This window comes from Ailuropoda melanoleuca, chromosome 13, assembly GCF_002007445.2.
Source record: "Ailuropoda melanoleuca isolate Jingjing chromosome 13, ASM200744v2, whole genome shotgun sequence".
NCBI lineage: Eukaryota > Metazoa > Chordata > Mammalia > Carnivora > Ursidae > Ailuropoda > Ailuropoda melanoleuca.
Genome location: NC_048230.1, coordinates 44,651,192 through 44,674,981, shown reverse-complemented (window position 1 = coordinate 44,674,981; position 23,790 = coordinate 44,651,192). Strand labels below are relative to the sequence as shown.

Sequence of the window (23,790 nt, the reverse complement as noted above, 5' to 3'; positions counted from 1 at the left end):
CCGGCCCGGGGACCCCGCCCCCACCCCCTACCTGGTTTCGCAGAAGCAGGTGCTTCTCGTTGGCAGCAGATAGGTCTCGGAGGAGCTTAGACTCCCGCTCTGCAGCCTCCTGAGGGTGTGACAGGGCGTGGGCACCACTGGTCACCCCGCCAAGCACCGTCTGCCCCCCTGCCCGCCTGCCCACCTGCTGCTCTAGCCGGTGCTCCTTTGCCTGCCTCTGCGCCAAGCTTCGCTGCTCCTGCTCTGCCGTAGCCAAGAGCTCCCCCAGGCCCTGGGCCTTTTGCTCTGACAGGGCCAGCGCGGCCTCGGCCATCTGCAGCCTGTAAGGAAGGAAAAGCCATCCCAGCTTCCCCTTGAGTCTTGCAAAGGCACTGCTGTTCTCATTCTTGCCAACCACTGGTCACCTCAGCTAGAGCTCACCTCCTCCAAGAAGCCTTCTGGGGTTACCGACCCAGCTGTGTCCCACCTCTACTTTATACACTGGGGACGGGGGTTCTTGTCTGTATCACTCTTTTCTGCCCACGGGCACATCTCTAAAATGTTCCGAAGCCACCCCTCCACCACTCTCCCACCCTCTGCCCCGCTTACTTGGCCTTAAGGGCATTGATGATGGAGTGTCTCTCATTCAGGGCTTCCTGAAGCTGCCCCACGCATGCTGCCGATGCCCTATAAGCAGGAAGGAAGGTCTGAGAACCCCAAATCTCAGAGCGCTCCAGGTCCACGTGGCTCTGGTAGCAGCTGCTGCTCCCCCTGCTGCTACAACGTTCCAGGTGTGGCCAGGGAAGCTCTCGGCGCTGCCCCTAACCAGCCAGCGTCCTCGGCAAGCACGTGCTACCACCTCATCGACGGGCAGGTGACGAGGCCCAGGGTCAGTCACCCCACGAGGCCAGAGCCAGGACCCAAACCTCAGGCACCCCAACTGGGCTGTAGCCCCTGGCCCTGGGGCTGCGCTCACCTGCTGCTCCTGGCCATCTCTTTTCGCTGCTTATCAATCGTCTCCATCAAGTCCAGAAACTGGGGACAGAGCCAGTCAGAGGCCCGGTCAGGGCCCAGAGCAGGAAGGAGAGCGGATGCCCGCCGAAGCAGCAGAATAGAGAAGCGTTCGCTTCATTCAAGAGGGGGATGGGGCTCCCGCACAGGGAGGCCCACCTGCCCATCCACCCGGCAAGAGGAGCTCAGGCCAAAAGGCTGCCCCTGGGGCCTGAGCGTTGGCCACCCAGAGAAGCTCTAGGGTCCAGGGGAAGGGAAGACAGCCAGGGCATGGGGACCAAGGCGGGCCCTGTGTCCATGCAGCTGGAGTGAGGCTCTGGGTCAGAGGCAGTGCTGTCCCCACCTGCCTGGATTTCTCTTCCTGGAGGTGCTGTACCTCCTTGCTGAGCACGTGGGTACGGGCCCGGTTCTCTCGGGAAGTGGTCTGCCGCTCCTGGTTGTGGTCCATGGCTTGCTCTATGGGAAAGAGCCCCATTATCCACCAAGGGGCCTGCCCAGCCCGTCGGAGTGGCCAATAGTTAGCCCGGCCCAGAAGCTAGTCATCGGAGAATCCACACTGTGTCGGCAGTCTCACCCTGTAAATCAGAGTGCACTAGGAGGAGAAGGGCTTTAGTAGGGGTAGGGATGGCGGGAACGGTGGGGCCAGCAGCCCAGAAGTCACCTGTGCAGGGGGCACGCACATGGGGAGAGGCAGGGGAGAGACACTCAGCTGCCAGAGACGGATGTTATCCTCTGGCCCAAAGGTCAGAGTCCACTGTATGACTTTTAAGAAATGAACGTCATGCTCAACTCCTGTGTTAGGGAGAGATTCAGACAGCATTGGAGAGGAGCCAGCCAAAAGTTGGGGCAGTAGGAGAAGTTAGGGATGACGACACAGGCGGGGCAGTCCCGGCAGGAGGCGGTGGCCCCTGGGTGGCTGGCGCTACTGGTAAGACAAGTAGCCACGGGGAGTGGCACAGTGTTCCACTGAGCTTGGCTGGGGCTGAGTTGCCAGGGTCACTGATGGGAGGGGACCATGGAGCCGAGGTGCCCCACACCCACAAACTCTGGGGTGCTGGGGCACATGCCAAGAAGCCCCTTTCCAGCTGTGACTGGGCCACCAAGGCATAAGCATGGCCCTCGGGGCAAGGCCCCAAGCCAGAGTGTCTCCGCTTCTTCCTCTGTGCAAGAGGTGATCCCCCACCTCACGGGCCTGAGAAGTGAGTGCGCACACTGAGGAGGGCTCAGAGCAGGAGAGGGCAGATCTCCGCAAGCTCACCGCCACCATATCCCTCCCTCGACACCTTCTCCCTCTCCTTCCCCTTTCTGATTCAGGCCACCTCACAATGCCTGTGCACAGCCCTGTCTGAGCCCTGAGCCGCCCCTCCTGCGGAGGCTGGCCCCATCAGAGGGAATCCACTTTGTGCCCAGCTCCAAACAGCGCACGCCATCAGCGGCCCCGAGTGCCCATACCCACAGCTCTGAGGATGTCGCCTGGGACGTTATTTCCTGCCAGCTCCAGTCTCCACAGGGTTCTGTTGCGGGGGAGACAGTTCACCAGGGCCCGGCCCCCCAGGAGGCCGACACTATTCCACCGCAGGTCTGGAAAGAAACCTGTTGTCACCAGATGGAATGTGCCTGGACAGGGCTGGCCCAGCCCGGGATGGTTTCTTTGGGGAAGGGTACTCCCTGTGATCCCCAACAGAGCAGGAGCCCCGCTCACCGAGCCCTCCCTACAACACCTTCCCACCCCCTTGCTTCTGGAAGAGGACAACAGTGGCAGGAGGGCAAGCAGCAGCAGGAAGGCTAAGGGAGCAGGGGGATAGAGCCCCAGACCGCAGACCTAGAGGAGAAGGCCAGTGTGGGGAGGCCTCACCCAGCTGCTGGAGGTGGGTGTTGCGTGTCAGGGCCAAGGCCAGCTCCTCTGCGCCCTTGTGGCTGATCTGGTTGTTGCGGAGGTCGAGCTGCTGGAGAGCACCATTGCTCGCCAGCGCCCCGCAGAAGGCAGCAAACGCATCTTCCCACGGGCCCAGGTTGTTCCACTCCAGGGTGAGACTGCACGGAAGGTGGACGTGAGGTGTGGCTCCAAGGAGCACCCTGTTGTCATAGGGGTCAGAGGAGAGGTGCAGCCTTCGGGGTCTCTGGCAGAAAGGCTGGGGCCACGTGGTAACTTGTACTGGCCAATTCCCTACCAATGGATGGGAGACACCGAGAACCGACCAGGAGACCACGCTCCCAGGCTGCAGAATGTGCCCTCTGAGCCAACCCTGAACCATTCGTGGGGGTGGGAGGGATGCTGGGGGCCGGCGGAGAGAGCAGGAGCCAGGACGCTTCACCTCTGAATGGACTTGTTCTGTCGGAGCAGTTGTCCCAGAGCCTCAGCGCCGGCAGCCTGAAGGTTGTTGCCCTAGGTCAGGAAGGGACAGGCTGCTCAATTCCCCATCGATACAGGCTGGGTTCCAAATGCCACGTCCACACCCCGCAGGGCCCTGGTCAGGCAGCGGATGAGGCCAGGTGGCCTGCTCTCGGCAGGCACAGCTCCTTTCGGATATTGCTTTCCCTGACCACAGTGGGCCTCCCGGTGCAGGCTCATGTTTGTTCATGGGAACACTCTGGAAATCACATTCCTGACCTCCATTCTCCACCCACCCACCCCCATCAGGACCATCAGAAATCGGTGTGGAGCCGTGTGTGCTGAGAGTACTTACAGACACTGTCTCTGCCCACCATCCAGATCTTCTCGCTGCCGGGACACTCAAACCGCCCTCCGCCCCCCGCCCTGTCTCAAGTAGTGCGCCCCTGAGTGCAGACCTGCTCACCTTTAGATCCAGAAACCGCACAACGGTGTTGGTACACAGCCCCTGGAGCAGCAGTGTGGCCCCTGTAAGGGGGTAGGGCATCACTCTGGGCCCTTGAGCTCCTCCCTGCGGGCTCCAGTTTGGAGCAGCTCCCCAGACATAGGGGACAGATGACTGTCCCAGCAGCTCCCAACCGTCAGGATTCAGGCCAGGAATGAGTTGCCCTGATCACTGCCAGGTTTCAAACGTCTGTTAGGCACAAAGCCAAGCTGCTGACCTCATATGCTCACCAGCATACTGGGTCTCTCCTAAGGCAGGGGAAGGGAAGGGTCTCTGTCACGAGGAGCAGTCGCCCTCCGCTGCCAGGGACGCTGCTGCTGCTTCCTTGAACCACATGCAGTACAGAACGGGAACCCCACAAAGATGAGGTCCGGTGGGATGGAAGAGCTCTCTGCCAGGGCTGCCAAGGAACGAGGACCATGTGCAGCAAACCAGGGCAAACAGAGCAAGGCCAGGCTGCCCGCAGGCGAAGGACTTGACCCCAACACCAACTCTGAAGTTGCAAGGGCTGCCCTTGCCCCTGCCAGCGCTCCAGTGCCCACCTTCCTCGCTCAGCATGCAGTCACTCAGGATGAGCTCCGTCAGCAGTGCCTCCTTCTGCAGCAGCTTGCCCAAGGCCCTGCAGGTGTCCACAGTCAGGCTCTGGGTGGCCAGGTCCAGCCGGCCCCGCGGCAGCTCCTGCAGTTGCTGCAGGACAGTTTCCTGGGGCTCAGCCCCACTTTCCTTGCACAGCCGCCTGTAGGAGTGCCGAAACTCCTCCATGGCACGCTCCCAGAGACGGGCTTCACCATGAGCCAGCTGGGGCTGGCAGGCGGAGGGAAGCCGAGTGCTCGCTCAGGCTACCCGGCTCCTCTCCCTAAGGGCAATAGGGCAGGGCCTCTCCCGTGGGGGCCTACGGCGCCGGGCAGCTCAGGGTGGAGCACAAAGACTCCTAAGTCCTCAGCAGCCGAGCAACGAGGGACAAACCGAGTTGGTTCTCCAGGAGGGAGACCCCATGAGGGCGAGGGAGGTGGGCAGGGGACCGCTCCGGCAGGGACCCGGGGAAGGGGGCGTCGACCAGCCGACGGGGATGAGGGCTCCTCGCAGACTGGCCCTCCCGCAGCGGGGCGGGACCCCAAGCCCCCAGCCCGCGCGCTTCGGACCCTCACTCTCCAGCCGCGGGGCCGGGCGGACGCCGCGAGGCCTCAGTATCCAGGAAGAGCAGGGCGCGTCGGGAAGGGCGGGCATAAACTGCAACTCCCAGGAGTCTTTGCTCCCCGCGGACCAATAGGGACGAAGGGGCGGGCACGCACTGCGGGCCCACGGGGAGAGGCGGGGCGGGGCTTCGGAAGGCGCGCTCCGGGCTGATTGGTTGGAGGGGCGGGGGCGGGGCTCCGGAGGGCGCGCTCAGGCCGGACTGGCTGGGGACCTCCCGGAGCTCTGGAGGGCGCGCGCCGGGGCGGCTGTCATGGAAGGAACTGGTGGCGGCTTCCGGAAAGTGAGAGGGCAGGCAGGGCGGGCGCGCGGGCGGGCGGGCCCCACACTTGATTCACGTTCCCAGAACCGCGCCCTCGGCCCTCCGCGGGTGGGGTCCTGCACCCGAGTCGCTGGAGGTCGAGCAGGCAGCCGGGTTTGCCGCAAGAGGGAGGGGTGTGCAGAAACCGGGCGGGGGGGCGCGCTCCGACAGGAGCCCGGGACCCCCCACCGCCCTAACGGCCCGGTCCTCCGCGCGCCCCGGGACCCCGCAGGACAGGATCTCAACTAGGTGGCGCGGAGAGGTCCACATGCCTGCAGGTTGTCAAGCTTCCCTTTGGCCTGTTGCCTCTCTGGGGGCCCTGTGCTCGCGTCCCACCCGAGCAGGGCTGGAACTGGCCCTGCTGGTCTGGGGGCGGGGGCGGGGGGGTACTGCGCCCGTGTCCTGCTGGACACCAGGCAGGCACATCTGCATGCCCTTGACATAGATTAACCCGGTTAGAATGTGGGTACTAGTACTATTCTCACTTGCCCGTGGAGAAAACGAGGCAGAGCTAGGGTTAACCTCAGGCGGTTCCCCTCCGGAGCCTCACCGTTTGCTCTGCCCTGGTGCGTGCGGTTCTGGGTGCCTGGGAGGGCATGGAGGCCCTCCGGCTTCCACGCCAGCAGGCTGGGAGTGGCTTCTGAGTCTCACTTTGTGGCTGTGTGCGAAGCTTGGGAGGCCCTGAGCCCTCTGTGTCAGGCCGGTGCGCCAGGAAGGCCCATGGGCCTTGCTCCACCCGCCCGGTAGGAGTTACTGCCTTACAGAGAGGCAGGGCGGGGGTTCTCTGTGGCTCCCCTTCTCCTTCAGCCCCCTCTTCTCCTTTGTCACCCAGCAGGGTGGCTCGGCCCTGGCCCGGAAGCGGTTAATCACAGGCTAGGGTGACTTGGCAGAGTGGTGGTCATGAAACCCCCCTCCCCCCCATTATATTTGCTGGAGAGAGAAGCAGCAACCAGCACACCTGGAGTCCTCACCCCAAGGGCTCTGGCCAGAGCTGGGGTTATCATTACCCTTAAGCAGGGCTGCCCCAGGTGACGGTGAGAGGGACAGGGGAGCCGTAGGGCCTGCACGCAGTGGGGCAAAGGCTGAATGTGTCCCAGGTCCTGTCCTCCTCAAGTTTGAGTCACTTGTCTGTTTAGGGAACCACCACCATACACAGCTGGTGCTGACTCCTTTAGTCTCGGCAGCCCGGGCGCAGCCGCCCTGCTCTTGTCGCGCTCCCCGGGGTCCAGGAGCAGGTGGGGCAGCAGCCTTCCCCGCCTCTCCCAGCAGCTTCTCATAAGCAGCAAGAAGGACCAGCAGGTGGCGCCAAGCTCTCACGGTCAACGCCGGGAGGGCGAGGCTGCGTCTGGAGCCACCAGGGGCACGTTCGTACCCTCCTGAGCCAGGGCCCCATGGCACCCACTCCCTCCCCTGCCCCTCTACTCTGCTCCTGGGCTTTGCCGAGCTGCACTAGGTGAGGCAGCGAAACCTCCCGCGGCTACAGCTGGAGGCGTGGCCAGTCCGCAGCTCACCTTCCCTGTGTGACACCCCATTTCTGGGCTCCTGCTGCCCTCCTCCTGCCTCCCTGCTGGCTCCTCATTCACAGCCTCTTCTGGCTGGACCCTGCTCTCTAACCTCCCTTGGTCCACCCCCCAAATCCTCCTCATCCTTCGACCTTCTGGAAGGCTCTTCTCTCAGCTCCAGCCACCTACCCAGCTGCTTGGCTCAAGTGCCTCATGCCTGTCCCTCACTCAGCGTGTTCCAAGCTGAGCTCCTGGCCCCTGGAATCCATCTTTCCCCCACAGCCCCCCAGCTCTGCAGAGCGATGCTGTCCTTTAGGGGCTCAAGCCCCCACCTTGAGGCATCTCGGCTTGGACCACCCCTTGTCCGACCACCCCTTGTCCGTCGGGAGGCTCCATAGACATGCTAAGACTCTGCCTTCCCTCCTCCCACGTTCACCCTGACCGCCCGTCGCCACAGCAGCCCAGCCTCAGCCCAGCTCTGGGCTTCCCACGGTGGCCATCCCAGGCCCTGCTCGTGGCCGACTCCAGGGAGGGCCCTTAGAGGGAGCTGACCTGGCGCCTCGACCAGGGTCTGGCACAAGCTAGGCAGTGTTGGCGGTGTGGACACACCTGCCAAGGGGCCCACTCGAGGAGAGAGCCTCAGCCCCGGGGACGGGAGTGCAAGACCGCCCTGGATCCCGTGGGGACTGGAGCCCAGAGAGCAGCGGGTGGGCACCGGGGCCGCTTCCGCCTGTCCACCGCGTGTCTGACTCGTGATCCTCCTGGAGGCATCGGGGGCTCCTCACTGCCCAGTCCCCCAGCCTGGGAGAGGGGCTCGCCAGCATGCGGAACTCGGCACCCAGGGGGTCTGTGGCAGGCAGGGTGCGGTGCGGGGCCCCTGACCCGTCCCTCTGCCCCCCAGGACCTGGTGAGCAAGCTGCTGCGGCTGCACTTCACGGACAGCAAGACCAAAGGTTCGCAGGCACCAGCTGGGGGGCTGCCAGGCACCGGGACCCGAACTGCCGCTCTGGGGGGGCCGAGGCCTCGGGGAGGGCAGGGGGCCACCTGCGTGAGGAGTCGTCAGGTCAGAAGGAGTGAGGAGAGCAGCGGGGGCGGCCCAGAGCGCGCGTTCTGTAACTCGCTCCCCTCCCCCTTGCAGTCAGCGGGGACGCGCTGTGGCTCATGGCGGAGCTGCTGACCATCTTCGTTGTGGGTGAGCCAAAGGGCCCCAGCAGTGTCCTCCGGTGTCCCACCGAGCTGGTCATGACTCTGTCCCCCTTGTGTTTTCCCACCGGGGGGACCCCCCCCCACCTCTTACCCATCTTCCCACCAGCCCTTAAGCTCTGTGTCCACTGGCTCGGTCTTCTGAGCTGCCAGCCAGCACGGGGGTGGGAGAGGCAGCCCAAGCCCCCCCCCCCCGGCCTCTCCAACCTCACTGTCCTCCTACGTGGTGGCAGAAACGGCCGTCCGCAGCGTCCGGCAGGCCCAGGCAGAGGACCTGGCTCTCGTGGACGTGGACCAGCTGGAGAAGGTGCTGCCTCAGCTGGTAGGCGGCCCCATCCTGTGTCCTGCCCTCCCGGGAGCAGGGCTGGCGCCCACGGGTTCTGAGTGCTGCTCTCCCCCACAGCTCCTGGACTTCTAGGGCCTCCACCCCTACTGGGGCCCCTGTCCAAGCCAAGGCCAAGCCCCACGCCCGCACTTCTGTGGCCTCTGGCTTCAGACAAGCAAGGAGCTGCTGAGACTTCTCCAGCCCCCAAGACCCAGCGAGGTTCTGACAAAGGCCCCACTCCTCCTGGTGTCCCTCTCTGTCCTGCTGCTGACCATCTGGACACAGCAGGTGGGAGGGCCGCGGGGGGGGGCAGGTGCCTTCCCCTCACACCCACTGGTGTTGAGAGAAGTGCAGGGTCCTGGGGAAGCAGGTGCTGAGAAGCCGCGGGGGCCCGCCCGCCCGCCCGAGCAGGTGGCCTGTGCCGTCTACAGATAAGCAAAGCTGCACACAGGCCTGACACCCCGACATCAAAGCTCCCCGCAACCTTTTAACCATTTGATACCCCGTCAGAAGATGCTTCCCTGAGCTATAAATTTGTTCTCAAGAGGCAACGTCAATAAATCAAAGCCGCCTCTCAGGCACGCCTCCCCGTCGCCATTAATCACCCAAAGTCAAGTTGCCTCAAAGCCTCCTGGCCTGCCCCCGTCCACGCTGCCGAAGGGAAGCGCAGCTCGGAGCAGGGCCAACACCAGACCGCATGTGTGAGCACCCTGCCGAGGGCCACAGTGAGGGCCAGTGAAACCTGAGCCCTCGCACATGTGGCCGCTCACTGGGAGCACGGACGATGCTCCTGCCATGGGATCCATGGCTGTGCGGCCGCCACTGGCCCGGGAATGTCGCTGTGGGCAGAGCCTGCTGGTGGAGACCGGCTGGCGGGCCCCTAGAGCTGCACGGGACCTGTCAGGAGCTTGGTCGGGTGGTATGGATGCTCTTGGATGGCCTCACTGCCCCCCCAGCCTCACCCTCTCCACCCTGCAGCACCCACCTTGCTTTAGCTCTGACACCTGCCCAGTGACTCTGCAGTCAGGGCACACAGAGCTGCAGAATGTCCCCTGGGGAGGGACAACAGCCGCCCCACTGACCAAATGGGGATTGGGGGGGACCTTGGAGGACCTCTGGGGCAGCCTCGCCCACACCTGAGCAGGGCACGGCTGGGGGGCAAGACTGCCCTCCCGGATTTAGCCCCACTGGCTCCTTCCTGCACCCCTTCCCACTCTGGCCCCCCAACTCTCCTCTCCTACCCCTCTCCTTGGGGAGTCTCGGGGCTTCAAAGTGCTGGGAGCATGTGGAAGTGATTAGACCTGAAGGGAAGGCTGGCAAGAACCTGTGCCCCACAGCCACTGAGAAGTGGGTCAGATCGGGGAGTGCGGGGGCACCAGCCTGCGCCTGCTCTCCCCAGGTGTCCTCCCAGTCCTTCCGGTCCTGGTGCCCTGGGCTAGGGCAGCCCTGCCTGCACACAGCCGGGCACTAATGCCTGGAGCCTTTCTCACACTTGGGTCCTCACAGGAGAGGTAATTTGTGGTGTCAATTAAGTGTCCTCAGGGAGGACACCTGTGCCTTTGTTCATAAGCGCAAGATCCCAGTAAGCAGCACCCCCCAGGTCCAGACCAGCTGCAGGATCAATGGGCCCAGGGGACAGCCGGACCCCTTTCTGGAGAAAGGACGACAGGAGCATCTCGAGCAGCTCACACCTTTATTCCCACTCAGGGTGGAGAGGGGTCCTGTGGCTGGCAGACAGGGCACATCCAGGCTGGTGGCACTCACCTCTTGCTGGCTGCAATGCAAACACCAGGATGACCTCAGGGTCCCTGGGTCAGCAGCCCCCTCCCTCTGCTGTGCCCTGCTACGGTACCTGGCAGCTTCAGCCACTTGGGCACCTTGCCCAGATCCCTCCTGACCGGCGGGGCCGTGCCGGTGCTGGGTTCAGGGGGCCCCACTGCCTCAGCCTCGGCCGTTGGCTCCACCTCAAGGGGTGCAGGGTCAGGGGCTAGCATTGGGGGTGGGGTTCCAGCAGCTCTGGACATGCACCTGTGGACAGAAGGCCGGGGTCCAGGATGGCTGATGCACGCTGGCAGGGGCTCTCCTTCCCCACTGCCGGCACTCACCTGGCCACCAGCACGTCAGCTGCAGACGGGGAGACCGTATGTTCCAGCAGCCGAGGCTCCAGGAAGAGGCCTGTGAGACACCGAGCCCACCCTCAGGCCATGGTGGGGGCCCCCCCGCCCACTGTTGCTCTGCTCTGAGAGGGGATGGGGTCCTGGCAGGTGGCTGTCCTGGCACTAGGTTATCGGGCAGAGATCTCCCCCCAGACTGGAAGCAGCTCCCCTATTCTGGGGTATATGATGAGCCAGGACATGGCCCAGGGCCAGCCAGCCATGGTGGGCAAAGAGAAGAGCCCCCACCCACCTGTTGGTTCCTCCGCTCCAAAGTGCACAAGGGCTGCAGGGAAGAGATTTGCCTATAGGGAGAACAGGAGGCAGCTCAGGGCACCAGGCGGGCACCATGGATGGGCAGAGGACATATGGGATGGACAGGGGCACTGCACTCCACTTTTGGGGTGGCCTTTGTGGACCGCACGTGAAGCTAGGGGCACTCACCGGGAGCAGGGCTCCGCGGACGAGGGTCACAGCCCCAGCCAGGTCCCTTCAGCAAGTGCCGTCTGCTGCCCAGTGCCCCCATGAGCTGCCCCCAGCCCAGCTCTACCAGTCCGCCCTCTGGCACCAACCCCAGTGCAAGCCAGGGCGGCTGGGAGACCACAGGGGACCCTCCAGGAGCCAGCCCCAAGCACCAGATAAACAGGAAGCTCCTGTACTGTGTGCACGCTGGCTTCTAATGACCTCTTCTCCAGCCTGCTCGGCTCCTGGGGGAGCCAGGCCTGCAAGCCCCCACCCTCAGCAGAGACTGCGAGAGGCCGACAGGTCAGAGATGAAGGTGGGCACAGAGAACGTGGGGAGGGGGGCCGGGGAGGTACAGAGAGGAAGAACGGGCAGCCCGGATCAAAGAACAGAGAGCGAGGGTCTGCCTGCAGGCTCAGGGTCCCTTGGCTGCCTAGGCCCAGGCGTGGGGAGTGGGGCGGCTCCTGGAGCCACGGGGCTTTGAGAGTCCTGGGCAGGGAGGTGCTACCCAGGTCAGCGATCTCGAGAGCTCGCTACCCAAGACCCCGAGAGCCCACACTGGAGTTCCCTGACTGCGCTCCGGGTAGTGACGTGGTAGGGAAGAGCCAGGGCCAGGCGGTATGAAGCCCCGCCCACAGGAAGACGACGGAGGAGGACCAGGAGGAGGCTGGTGGCAGTGCTGCACCGGGGACCCCGCCCCCCACCCCACGAGGCCAGGAACTGCCTCTCCAGAGTCTCCTTCCCTGGCGGGGGTGGGGGAGGCAGGGTTCCTGCTCAGGTGTGGGTCAAGGATGGGTCCTCATGTGCCCTGGAGGGCCCCCCAACAGGGGGCTAAACTGGACTGCAGAATCAAGGCTGCAGGCAGGGGCCCCAGAGTCTACCCCTCCCGCCTCTGCACCTGAGGGGGACCATGGCCGCAAGCCCTAAAGCTGGCCAGAGTGTCCCCGTCCTCTGCCCTCAATGGAAGGGGCAGCCACCAGGTGAGCCCTTCCGCTCCGCTCTCTTGGAAGAAGCTTCAAAGGCCAAGCCCAGGAGCACGGAGACCAAGGCCGGGAACAGGGCAGATCTGAAAACCCCACACCCCATCCCCACACCTGGGATCAAAGCCTCATTCAGAGGCACTGCCTGCACCAGGGCCCCCAAGGCACCAGACACCAGGGAGCAGGAAGGGGCACAGGGAGCACAGTGCCCGACTCTCCCCGGGAGCCCCAGGTTGGCTGACCCTCCGGGCACCATGGTCGCTCTGAGTACCAGAATGTTCCACCTGGCAGGGCAGCCTGGGGGCTGCAGGGCTTCAAGCCTCGAAGGACCCCTCTCACCAGCCAGGAGTCCTACGGGGCCCTTGGGGCACCTCCTCTGGACCCCAGCCTCCCACCAGAACTACCCCACTCGCTTGCTGGCATCTTCGAGATTCCACCCGAACAAGGGGGGAGTGGCAGCACAGCAGGCCACCGTAACCTCCAGGAAAGAGACTCTACCCTTCTGTTCAGGCCGAGAAGATCTATGCAGATTGTGGCCATCTTTAGGACCTGCTCTGGCTGACCCCTGGACCCTTCGTGAGGCCGAGGGCAGGGGTGTCCCTGGGGCTCAGGACAGCACCAGCAATGAAGGAAGCGGACCTGACAGGCACTGGGGGTGCCTGTGCCCACCAACTGCACCCCCACCTCCCTCCACACCCTTGTCCGCAGCCCCACCGTCCCCAGCACTCCCTTTCCCGGTCCAGTGGCCAAAAGGGGCAGCTGGGCTGCCGTCCCTCACACCTACCCCAAGCTGTCACTCTCTGGAGCTCAGGACTGGCCCCCCGGCAGCCTCCCGGGCAGCCAGCAGCCAGAGCACAGCCCTGCCAGGGACATGAAAGCCGGCGGCTTCCGCGCCCACGCCTGCTCACCCACACAGGGAGGAAGGCTTCCTTCCCCGAGCCCTGCCAGCTCTCTGATCGTGGGCGGGCGGGGACGCCACCCCGCACGGAGGCCCCCGCAGCTCCAGGCAGAGCTGACAGATGAAAGGAGACAGCTGCTGGTAGCAAGGGGCAGAGTGTCACCAGGAATCAGGCCGGTCGGGCAGGAGAACAGGCAGCACCCCAGGGCTCCTAATGGGGGGGGGCTGGGCACTGGTCCCCCTCCATCCCAAAGCATCTCCTAAATTCAATGTTTATCAACAGGCTGGCCAGTGAGGAAGGGAGGGAAGGAGGCAGGGCAGGATGGAGGAAGAGGCCCAGTGCCTCTGGGGCTCCCAGGGGCTGAGAAGGGGTAGCTCGTGGCAGGGTGGGGGGGGCAGCGCCCTGCTCCCGCCCACCCGGACTCCTTTGTTTGGTGAACTTCCAGCCTCTGCGGGGTCTTGCCCCATGTCCCCCACAATGGTGGCAGCCCCAGGCAGGAGGCAGACCCCCTCACCCCGCTCAGACCTCTGCAGGGCCTGCCAGCCAGTTAACAACGCCCAGCCTCTGGTACTAATTAAAATATCTGAGAAGACTTTGAAGAGGAAACCATTAGGCCAGAGGGCTGGGGAGGCCCCAGGCTACCCTTCCAGGGGCAAAGGGACAGGACATTCCTCCTGGATCTGGAAGGCAGCCCCAGCAGGGCAGGGCACCACATCAACGCTCCGCACCTCACCTTCAGAAGCTCTGGGAGCCATAGGGAGGGTCGGGCAGAAGCAGACACCAGCTAGTAGGGGGGCGCAGCACGCATTCCCGGCAGAGGCCTCGGGGTCCAGGGGAAAAGGCAGAGGGAGGGAAGCAGGCCGAGCAGCAGCCCCTGCAGCCTGGGGCCAAACTAGCCTCCAGCCGCCACCCCAGGGCCCTGCAGGCAGCCAGACACCTGCAGGTGAGGCCTCCGGGGGGCCCCTCTAGCCCAGACCCCAGGCAGGGCGCTTTGCGGCCTGTGGGCCGTCCGGCTCAGGAAGGCTGGCAACCAGCCGGGTACGACCCTCCCCACTGGGGCAGAAAGCAGAGCAGGCTGGAAAGCCCCGGCATCAGCTTCAGAGGTGCTCTGCCCCCCAGCCCCCCGGGGCCACCCGGCTACAAGGCATCATTATCCTTCCGACTGAGGCTCGCCCTCCAGTGCCAGGCCAGCTGCACCTGCACCCCCGTCCCCCCGCACCCCGCCAGAGTCCCGGTACCTGAAAGAGGGTCAGCGTGGGGTCATCCAGGACGGTTTTTGGAGGAGTGATGACTGCAAAGAGATAACTTGTCTGGGCCAGGAAGCACCTTGCCCCCCACCCCTTGCCCACAATCCCCAGGGAAAACAGGCCTGAGGTGGAAGGGGAGCCCCAGGGCCCACAGCCTCAGCTGGGGTGTTTCCAAAGAGCCCCCTCAGCTCACAGCCCTCTGCCCACCTCTCTGCTGCTACAAAAACCCTGGCAGGGGGCTTAGGGCCTGGGGCGGACCAACCCACAGGGAGCCCGGGCCCCACCCAGTTCCCTGCGCAGCCCAGGGCCCGACTCCCTTGGAGGCGGAAGGTCCCGGGAGCCCGGGAGAGGGGAGCCAGGCTGCAGACAGAGGGTGCAGGGGTGCCGAGGTGGGGCAAAAGCCAACCTCCCTTCCCAATTCCCGCGGTCCGTGTACTTGTCCTCAGACACCAGTGGGGCTCACACGGTTGGGACCTGCCCACCACAATGTTTCTAGGGGGAAACCAGCTTCAAGCCCCAGCTGGGAGGGGTGGGGGTCCCTGACGCCCGGACGCCGCCCGGCTGCGTGCAGCAGGCCCAGGAGAACTCACACAGGCAGAAGGGCAGCTCGGGGTTCCCCAGGTGGCTTCTCACGAAGGCGTGCAGATCCCCCACTGCAGGAGCGGGGGCGGGTAAGCAGAGCTCCGCGGACCGGCGCAGCCCCCCAGACCCACTCCAGGGCTGGCCGCATTCTGGGATGGGACAAGCTGGGGCCCACCCTTGCACAAACCCCCGCTACCCTACAGGCCCGGGCCGCCCCGTAGTACAGGACAGCGCACCCACCCTCAGGCCAAACCAAGGCCCCAGGGGCGGAAATCCAAGCTTGTTCCTTCCACAGTCCTCCAGGATGCTCGGCCTGGCTAGGCCCCCACCCTGCTGCAGGAGCGTCCCTCCCTTTGCCTCTTACCCTGCCCACTACCCAATCCTGAGCTCTGCCCTAGGGAGGCCCTCTCAGTCTCGGGCACAGATCACGAAGGACCTCATTCAGGACTGACGGCACTGCCGCGTTCCTTCTGGGCTGCCACCACAAGCCTGAGACCCCTGCTGTGGGGGGGGCGGCCGGGATGGGGGAGTGCTAGGCCTACCCATCCTCTGGGTACCCCTCCGTCTCACCTGTGCCCTGAACAGGTGGATGCCTGGGGGCACCCAGCACCTGGGCTCCCCAGCCCTGTGCCCCACCCCGCCGACACGCTCTGCAAGCTCACAGCCTGCCCCACAGAGACGGCAACAACCCAGAAACACCCGTGACCCCCAAAGGCCAGGCAGCCGCAGTCCCGTGGTCTGGAAGAAAGAAGCCAGGAGGGGCTCAGAGAGCCCCCCACTCCAGAGGCCCAGGTGGGGCTGTTTACCTGTCTCGTTAGGGTGGAAGAAACCCTGCAGGATGTAGCGGTCGGGGAACAGGACCCTCAGGACCACCTGGGCCACAAGGAGGCAACGTGTCATCACGAATGGCCAAAGCCCAGTCCCACCGTACCCCTAGGCCCACGATGGCCGGGCTCCCCGACCCAGGCCAGAAGATGCTGGGGCAGACAGAGGGCCAGCCACCACCTGGCCACGGCCATCCCTGGCCTGCTCCCTGCCCTGCTGGACACGGGGGGCTGGTCAAGTATCGCCGTACGCGTTTGTGAAAACACATCGTCTGTGTCCGTCGTGAGACCAGGCGCACTGGTGATAACCATGGCTGCGCAGGCCTGGCGGGAAGCACAGGTACCCCAGCCAGGGGCGCGGGGACGAGGCCTGCGTTCGTTGCAGGAGCCATGCTCAGAGTCTCCGTACCTTAGGGTAGCGCTCCAGCTTCTCCCTCATCTGAGCCTCCCTGAAAGCCTTGGTCACTAAGGGTGCTTCCTCCAGGCGCTTCCTGCAGGGGCAGTGGGTTGGGGCATGAAGGTCTGCGGTCTCCGTGGCCAACCCAAGTGGGGGCCCCCACACACCCACCCTGGGATCTGTGGGCTGCTCCCCCACACAGGGCCAGATGGGACGGGGGGCACCCTGCCTAAACCCCGGTACCCCGAGATGCACTACTGAGGACGTGGGAGCAGGGAGATGCCGACAGGGACGCCGATGACACACCCACCGCTCACTCCTGAGCTGGGCCAAACGTCTCCTCACATCATCCACGGTCACTTCGAAGAACTCGTCCGGCAGCTCTGTAGGCCAGGCCTGAAGCAGCTCTTCCAGGTCCGGGTGGCACACTACGGGGTCCCGATCCACCAGCTGGGTGGGCAGAGGGCTCGGCTGACAAAGGCCCCCCGGAGCCCAGGCTCCTGACTGGGGGCTGGGTCGCCCAGGCCTCACAGCTGGAGAGGCCACGCAGACCCCCGAGGCCAAGCCAGTACCCTCACTGGCCACCCCAGTCAGCCCATGGCCAGGGCCAGGTAGCCAGGACTGGAAACCCTCCTTCCATGCATACTGCTCAGCCACACAGACACAGAGACCCTCACTCCCCAGCAGGACATGGGGCCCAGGGGTCTCAGCACAGCCAGGCCAGGCCAGCCGGGCACCCTCGCTGTTGGGGGGCTTGGGGAGTGGGCTGAGGGACAGCCTGGCAGGGCCAGCCTTCACCAGCAGCTCCTGTGCTCACTTCCTGTCTCCATGGGGGTCTCCCACTTAAGAGGCCTAGGAAGCTGCCTGTTATCAGGTTCCCCCAAACAGAGAGCAAACTCGGAGAGCAGCACTCTGGTTGAGGCCACGTCAGGGGCTCCCCAAGACAGCAGGGGAAGCAACAGCCCCCAAATTAGAGGTTTGGCAGAAACCTGCCAGCCACTAGCCCCACGGCCTGGCTGTCCCCAGTCCACCCTCTGACCATCCCCCAGGGATGCAGAAAGGGACAGCATGGCTCCTAATTGGCAGCGAGGATGAAGGAAATTGAGAGGCAGGGCTTGCTTGGCCCAAGGCGCTTCAGGGGCGGCTCAGGGGCAGGGGGCGGGGATTGCCAGTGTGAGTCGCGCGACCAAGGGGATGGGACACCTCTTGGCACCAAGGCTGCCGTGGGGCTGGGCCTGACCGAGACATGCAAGTTCTGGCCCAAGAGGCCCCCCTCTGCCCTCCACCGTCCACCTCCTCCTCTCTGTACCAGGCTGCGGGCCTAGCAGGCTCGGGGAGCGTCCTTTCCCAGTGGGCCCTCCTACAGCCATCCCCACAGCCGGTCCTGCTCTGCAGGCAGACGCACCGCCCTGGGGACGACACACCTGCTGGGGTCTCCAGAGCTAACTCCCCAGCCACACCCGAGGCCTGGACCGCCCACCCTGGCAGGGCTTAGATCCCTGCGGTCCAGCGAGCTCCCAGCAGCACCAGGCCTCACAATGCAGCTCTCCCCCAGTGAAGGGAGGTGGGCTCTCATCAGGAAGCCCCTCGGACCTGGAGGCACGGGGGCAGAGCAGCCACGAGGGGCTGGCTGAAGCTCCAGCAGCAGGGCCTGTAGGTGGCCGGCAGAGGCCCCTGGGGGCTGCCCCTTCGAAGCCACAAGGCTCCTGCACTACTGCGGGCAGTCTACACCAGAGCTTTTTATGACAAGATGCCAGGCGCCAGGCTGCCCCCCACAGCCACGGCGCCTGCATTCCAGAAGGGCCAAGAGCTGGCCTGGGCGCCTGGGGCGGGGTGTTAGGGGGAGCGAGGGCAGGACATGGATGCGCCTGACTGGGAACGGCCGTGTTCATGAGTGCCAGGCCCCCGGGCACTCAAGCACAAAGCCTGCAGGCTAACGCGTGGCTCTAAGGCCACCCCGTCACGGTCTCTCCCTTGGAGGACCCGGCCGCGGGCGCACGAGTCGCCCTGAGAACCCAGCCAGCCGGTGACGTGCAGTCCACGGCACTGCACGGAGTCTGAGCGCTCAGACCTGGCTGGCGAAGCTGCCCACTGGGTTTTCGCAGACCTCCTGGGCACTTCCAGGGCCCGGCTGGGGTGGCCAGAGGGCTGCGGGCTGCCAGCAGTGCCGATGACCCCAAGGCCCACGGCCTGCTCCCCAGGTCATTTCCACAACAGGGGACACAGGACCCACCGTCTCCACGCTGCTCAGGGGCCATGGACTCTCAGTCAGAAAACAGAACAGACAAAATCCTTCTGGGTTTTGGATCTACTTTTGACTCCTTCTCTCCTCCTGCGTCTCACTCTGCTCCAGAAACCTGTCTGTCACACAGAAGCCAAGAGCCGGGCCCCATGCAGGAACCAGAGGGCTGGGAAAGAGCCACCAGCAGAGCCCGGGGTCAGACCGCCTGATGTCTTGGCCCGAGGCAGGCCCTGTCCCAAAGGAACAGACCACAGTCCGCAGCTGGACTGCTAGAAGTACCACCTGCTGCCCAATGACGGAGAAAGAAGGCAGGCAGCTTCAAACACCTCCACTTGGCCTTCCCCAGGAGAGCATTTCCACAGCAGAGAAGAGGGGCTGGGGTGGGGAGGGAGCCGGGGAGGCTGGAGCCGGGCAGCCGCCAGGCTGAGCCCTGGTCCTGCTCACGCCCAACGCTCTGCCAGCAACCTGCCCTCCTCTGCCATTCCTTCTCCCGCCGTTCCTGGTCCCAGCAGTCCCTACACACAGCTCCAGCCCTAGGCGGGTTTAGGGAGAAGTTTCTGGATGGAGAGCACAGCATCAGCAGGGGAAGAGAGCACACGTGGCGGCAGCCGTGAGGGAGAGCTATGGCGGAACGGAGGACAGGTGGACAGAGAGTGAGCAGGACAGGTCAACGGCCATAACGCTGTCTGCAAAGTGGGCAACACTGGCCAGGAGCCCCGGGGGCACATGACAGGGGCAGGAGCACCCTCTGTGGGTGACGACGGGCCCTTCAAGGCTGAACAGACGCTGGAAGACACACAGCCCATTCAGAGATAGGGACAAGGACACCGAGCACCAGCTGTGGCCGGCCGGCGGAGGGTGCCCTGTTTCGCCAGGATGGGACACGGGAGGGAAACCGCAGAGGAGGCTGTGGGGTCTTGACTGCCCTTGGCCCCACACCAGGCTCGGTGCAGCCGAAGGCAAAGCCCGGCACCGGTGTGGAGGGCCAGGAAGGCCGGCCAGGCGCTGGGTCGACACCAGCCTGCAGCGGCCTCACGAGTGGCCAAGCATCCAGCGGGCACCCGGGTCCCCTCCTGTCGGAAGTGGCCTCACCGCTGCTAAGGGTTCATTTTCTTGACAGTAATTTTCCGGGACGTGATGACACACAGAGAAAAAAATGTAAAAACGATTTGGGGGTGACCTCAACCTAAGATTTTCCAGCTTTCCTGTGAGGGCTCTTGTTTTTCTCCCCCGCTCCCAGCCCAGACTGTCCTCTGACAATGGTCTTTGGTCAGAGGGAATGTGAAGCGTTTCCCCTTGAGGCTTGGAGCTTAAATGAATCAGGACGCGAGGGCTGCAGGCCAAACCTCCCGACTTACTCACAGGGCCGGCGCCCTCCGCCCTCCGCGGGGCTGAGCCAGAGGGCGAGGCCAGGCCGTCCCCCGAACTACCCCGCAAACTACCGAGAACACCGAGCAGAGGAAACGGGAGAACAGGGGAGCTAAGCACCAGCACAGGGCGAAGCTGAGGCCCCCACACGCCCGCGGCGTGGACGAGACACGTGAGCCCCGCAAAGTACTGAAATCAGCAAGTGTGAGGTATGGCGCGGGGCCTCCTCACTCACAGGCCCGGCAGCTGCTCCGAGGAGCCCAGAGAGACACACAGCATGAGGTCAGCAAGCCACAGAGGGGAGGACACCCACGTGGTGGGAACAGCCCCGGAGAGCCCTTGGGTCCAATCAGGGCGGGGGGCCTGAAGACAAAGCCCCCCAGGCCCCACTGACACAAAGCCGCCTGGCCCTGCCTGGCCGGCTCTGGGCATCCAGGGCACCCCGCGTGCTCATTCTCCACTACGGTGTGCAGGCTGGCCACGTCTCCCCCAAATCCGGCCGTGGCAGAGATAGCTGGAGGGCACCTGCCACGTGACTCAGCCAGCACCTTCTGAGCCACGACCTATCTGGTGGCATTCCGATCAAGGCCACGGCTGTGCCTCTTGGGCTGCTGGAGCCTGGGGGTGGCCATAAACACGGACCACATATGACAAGGGCCAGTTTGAAGCGTGCCCTGAGCCCACACATGGGGGACAGCAGGGCATGCTCATGGAAGGATGTTATGAGAGCTGCCCCAGGATGAGAGGAGGGCAGCAAGGGGCACCGCTCACAGTCTGCTCTGACCCCCAGGCCCTGGCCCCATGTGCTCTAAACCTGCCTGCAAACCAGGGAGCAGGGATGGCCAGAGGCCAGGCTGACACCTGCCTTGAGATGGAAGCACCAAGGAGGTCCCAGGCCTGTGTCTGAGGCCAAGCCCTGCAAGGGTGAGGGGCAGGCAGGGGGCACTCCTGTCAGCTACCTGCCCCACTCCGGGCATCGGGGCCTTTGATCAGAGACCCCCATACCGGCTGGGGGTGGTGGTGCCTGCTGGGATTGCGGCCCAGCCGTGCACAGGGCTGCAGGGCGGCCTCCTGGGCCGGCGGAAGGACTTCAAAGGACAGGCCAGGGGCCGCCGGGCAGCCCCAGCCTCTCCCCGAACCCGGCTCTGATGGCCAGTAAAACTACCTTCTAATAATTAATGTTTTGACATCAAAGGCAAGAGCCGCCTGGGTCTGTAAACCATCCCAGCTCTCAGCCGAGGACCTGCCTATGTTTTATCCTGTCTTTTCTGACTCTTTATTTAAATCCAAAACCACACACAGGCAAAACATTAATGGAAAACTTGGAAACTCCTTTTGATTACCAAAGTGTACCTTTGAAGTTTCCCCAAAAGTTCCGTTTTTGTTCCTTTCTTCCCTCCCCCCCCAGGGCTGAAAAGGGACACAAAGCAGACACCATGTGGCCGGCCAGCCCTCCGGGTGTGGGGTTGTTAGTGACAGGAGGCACGAGGCAGGCAGGCAGGCGGGCGGGGGACACTCCACAATCAACCAGCTGCTGGGGCGCCCAGATCAAAGGCACACGCTGCTGGCGGCCAGGCGGCCCCTCCCTGGGACCCCTCCTGCCCGGGGGCCCCAGGTTCAGAGCCCGGGGAGGCACTGGGATCCTATACCCAGATAGCAACCACCTACGGGACGGCACAAGCCCAGACCCTCCCCAAATGTCCATGGGGCTGTCGGCAGCTTGCCAAGAGATCCAGAGAGCCAGGGCCTGCCTGGGCCAGCAGGAGGCAATGGCCCACAAGCCACATGCCCTGAGTCCTCAGTGCCTTCAGGGTGGGAGAAGGGACAGCCAGCCCTGGCCCTGGGCCCCAGGCTCCAAATACAGGAATTCCCAGGAAGAGCAGGCCCGGATGGAGTCAGACCCCCAGGATGGGCTCACCCCAACATGCAGGCCTGCTTTTGGCCACTGATTCTGGGTCCAGGTCACAGAAGCCAGGACAGTGGGAACTGCGGCTGAGTTTCTGACACAGGCCACACACCAGTGTGGGGGCCAGGACACCACCACCACCACCTCCCCAGGACGGACGGTCATGAGGCTTGGGACTGGCTCAGCCCCCCGCCCCTTCCCCAGCCCCTGCCCCATCCGCTCAGCAAGGACACCCCGAGGGTGGCTCAGCAAGGGAGCGGGAGCAAGTCCCAGCCATGCGCCCCTCTGACAGCACGCAGGCTGTCCCACGGCGGGGCCTTCCCCGCCCACCGCCCCCGCAGGTGCCCCGACCCTCCACCCTCCCCAGACGCGCAACCTGGAAGCAAGGACCCGAGATAGACGGGATGCAAGTGGGTGCACCCCCGCACCAAGACAGGCTGCTTTCCTCGTGAACTACAGACGCACAACGCGCAACTGAAATGTTCACTCCGACTTACAGTGAGGCTGTTAGAGGATGTATGTCACCCAAACCGGATTGCTCCCTGGAATGCAAGGATGGCGCGATTGGGGGGGGGAGTCTACCCAAAACCTCACCAGCTGCATGCCTGACCTGCATGCCCACTAGCTAGCCGCAGGAGACCACCAACCAGATGCAGGGACCTCGGCTCAGGAATATGGACAGCACGGGACAAGCGATGCCAAAGCGACCTTCGAGTCAAAAGCTGGTCAACAAGCTGGCCCAGGCACAAGGGTGGAGGGCGACAGCTCCGAGGCACCGCCTGGGACGGGGGCGCTCAGAGCCCGCAGACACAGGTGGGCTCTCCTGGCTGTGACTGTGCTCACAGGGACACATGAGTTCATCAAAACCCATCGCACTCTACGTCTAAAACGATGCCTCAATGAAATTAAGACAAAACGATCACTCCCCAGAGAAGCTGAACACGCACCCACCCACCCTGCCACATCCCCAGGCTACCTGCGCTCAGGAGGAAGGACCTCCACACCCAGCCCGCTCCTTACCGGCTCTGGCTCTGGCCGGGGCTCCTGGCCAGGCTTCGACTTCTTCGGCTTGGAGGGGCCTCCGGGGCTGGAGAAAGACTTGGGCAATTTGGCTGAAGGTGACATCAGAGACTTGGCCAACCCGGAGGAGCCCCCCAGGCGCTGCCCCCCACCTGAGAAAGGAACAAAGGGGGTGGGGGCAGGCTCCTTGGAGATCTGCTTGGCTTGAGCGTCCACACGGCTGGCCCCTGAGATGCCGGCTTCATCCTGATGGCTCACGTCCCCCTGGCTGAGCCCTGCGGAGTCCAGCGGAAGCAGAGGGCTGCCGGCGGCCTGGTCGGCCGACAGGGAGGCGGTCGGGCTTCCTGGGGCTTTGCTCCGGGAGACCCCAGCAGAGCTGCATGGCTTCATGGCAAACCTGAGGGTGCGGACGCAGAAGGCGAGTGACCCCAACACAGTGCCCCCCTGCCTGGGTCTCAAGGCCCCATGCGTGGTCCTCTGGCAACGACCACACCAACCGCAGCCCCCCAAAGGCGCTGCCAGCCCCTGCCCCACCAGCTGGCCACCGTGGCACAGGCCCCTGGGCAGGCTAGGGCCCCAGATCGAGGGGAGAGAGCCACGGTGGGGCACATTTCCTCTGTCACTCTTCTCTGTTTCCCTTCAGACCCCGTTTCCCCATGCAACATGAGCCCGAGGCTCCCCCACCTGATGATGGCGCTGCCCCCAGTGAGGCCTAGGGACTTGAGCGTCGTGGCCTGCAAGGAGGCTCTGCCAGCCACCTGTGAGGAGGGAACAGGACACACGGCTGACCCCTCATGGACAGCATTCCCCCACCCGGCCGCCCCGGACAAGGGCACCTCACGCTGGCTCCCTCGGCCTGAGCATGGTCACCACTGGCCCCCGTGGGGACACCAGCTCCTAACAGGCTCAGGTCCTGCCTCCCGCACCCGACCTGCACCCGAGCATTTGTTGGCTGGTCTGCGGCCACCTCCCCCACCCCACCCCACCCACGGCCTGGGCAGGCACGGCTCACGACCGAGTTAGCCACATCTGGCCCGCTGACCACCTCTGTAGGCTGACCTGACCACGATGGCCTCGATCCAGGCCCAGGTGCCTCAGGCCCAGCGTCTGTCTCCTCTGAAGGAAGAGGTGTCCCACCAGGTCCCCCCCACCAACAGCCCTGGGACCCCTGCCCCTCACAGCCCTGCGTCGGGGAACCTCGAGCAGGGATAAATAGGTGGGCAGGTCCTGTCCACACCAGGGCCCCTTGGGGACAGTGGCCACCCAGGGCCAGGGAAGGGCACTTGGCCAGGGTCAAAACAAAAAGCCCCTGTGAGATAGGGGATCCAGCGCCAGGAGGGTCCCCGTCAGGGGCGGGC

General features: G+C 64.5%; 3 protein-coding genes across 15 annotated transcripts in view; 1 reads left to right on the top strand and 2 right to left on the bottom strand.

Annotated features, from left to right (window-relative positions):
* The window catches only part of LRRC45 (leucine rich repeat containing 45), a 7,993-nt gene extending 2,948 nt beyond the window's left edge, over positions 1-5,045 (bottom strand). For 4 of the 11 annotated variants that reach the window (XM_034640483.1, XM_034640484.1, XM_034640487.1 and 1 more), the window contains exons 1-10: positions 4,370-5,045; positions 3,789-3,850; positions 3,306-3,376; positions 2,846-3,024; positions 2,443-2,571; positions 1,334-1,446; positions 956-1,014; positions 589-666; positions 185-320; positions 32-109 (exon numbers count right to left, since the gene is read on the bottom strand). In XM_034640483.1, the coding sequence (XP_034496374.1) occupies positions 32-109; positions 185-320; positions 589-666; positions 956-1,014; positions 1,334-1,446; positions 2,443-2,571; positions 2,846-3,024; positions 3,306-3,376; positions 3,789-3,850; positions 4,370-4,589 (1,125 nt within the window). In that variant the 5' untranslated portion in view covers positions 4,590-5,045. Of the gene's footprint in view, positions 1-31; positions 110-184; positions 321-588; positions 667-955; positions 1,015-1,333; positions 1,447-2,442; positions 2,572-2,845; positions 3,025-3,305; positions 3,377-3,788 lie in introns of all 11 variants that reach the window. The other 7 variants (XM_034640493.1, XM_034640491.1, XM_034640485.1 and 4 more) reach the window with 7 other exon arrangements.
* Positions 5,046-5,193: 148 nt separating this feature from the next.
* Positions 5,194-8,929, top strand: CENPX (centromere protein X). 3 transcript variants are annotated; one of them, XM_034640248.1, is made up of 5 exons: positions 5,194-5,304; positions 7,726-7,777; positions 7,963-8,016; positions 8,261-8,334; positions 8,431-8,929. In XM_034640248.1, exons 1-5 carry the CDS (start codon positions 5,275-5,277, stop codon positions 8,443-8,445), a joined length of 225 nt encoding a protein of 74 aa, XP_034496139.1. In that variant the 5' UTR covers positions 5,194-5,274; the 3' UTR covers positions 8,446-8,929. The 3 variants fall into 3 exon arrangements, with proteins under 3 accessions (XP_034496139.1, XP_034496138.1, XP_034496137.1); XM_034640247.1 differs by having other exon boundaries at positions 8,261-8,349; XM_034640246.1 differs by lacking the exon at positions 8,261-8,334.
* Positions 8,930-10,028: 1,099 nt separating this feature from the next.
* ASPSCR1 (ASPSCR1 tether for SLC2A4, UBX domain containing) overlaps positions 10,029-23,790 on the bottom strand; it is a 24,881-nt gene continuing 11,119 nt past the window's right edge. Inside the window, 11 exon segments of the mRNA XM_034640249.1 lie at positions 10,029-10,126; positions 10,205-10,380; positions 10,458-10,527; positions 10,759-10,810; positions 14,085-14,137; positions 14,684-14,746; positions 15,482-15,548; positions 15,909-15,990; positions 16,207-16,346; positions 22,433-22,829; positions 23,117-23,223. Coding sequence (XP_034496140.1) covers positions 10,113-10,126; positions 10,205-10,380; positions 10,458-10,527; positions 10,759-10,810; positions 14,085-14,137; positions 14,684-14,746; positions 15,482-15,548; positions 15,909-15,990; positions 16,207-16,346; positions 22,433-22,829; positions 23,117-23,223 — 1,221 coding nt within the window. The 3' untranslated portion in view covers positions 10,029-10,112.

Bases quoted from the DNA above. Each gene is read 5' to 3' on its own strand.
- CENPX (XM_034640246.1), top strand. From the start codon at position 5,275: ATGGAAGGAACTGGTGGCGGCTTCCGGAAA. The intron at 5,305-7,725 runs GTGAGAGGGCAG...TCTGCCCCCCAG, and splicing joins CTGGTGGCGGCTTCCGGAAA to GACCTGGTGAGCAAGCTGCT. The intron at 7,778-7,962 runs GTTCGCAGGCAC...TCCCCCTTGCAG, and splicing joins CACGGACAGCAAGACCAAAG to TCAGCGGGGACGCGCTGTGG.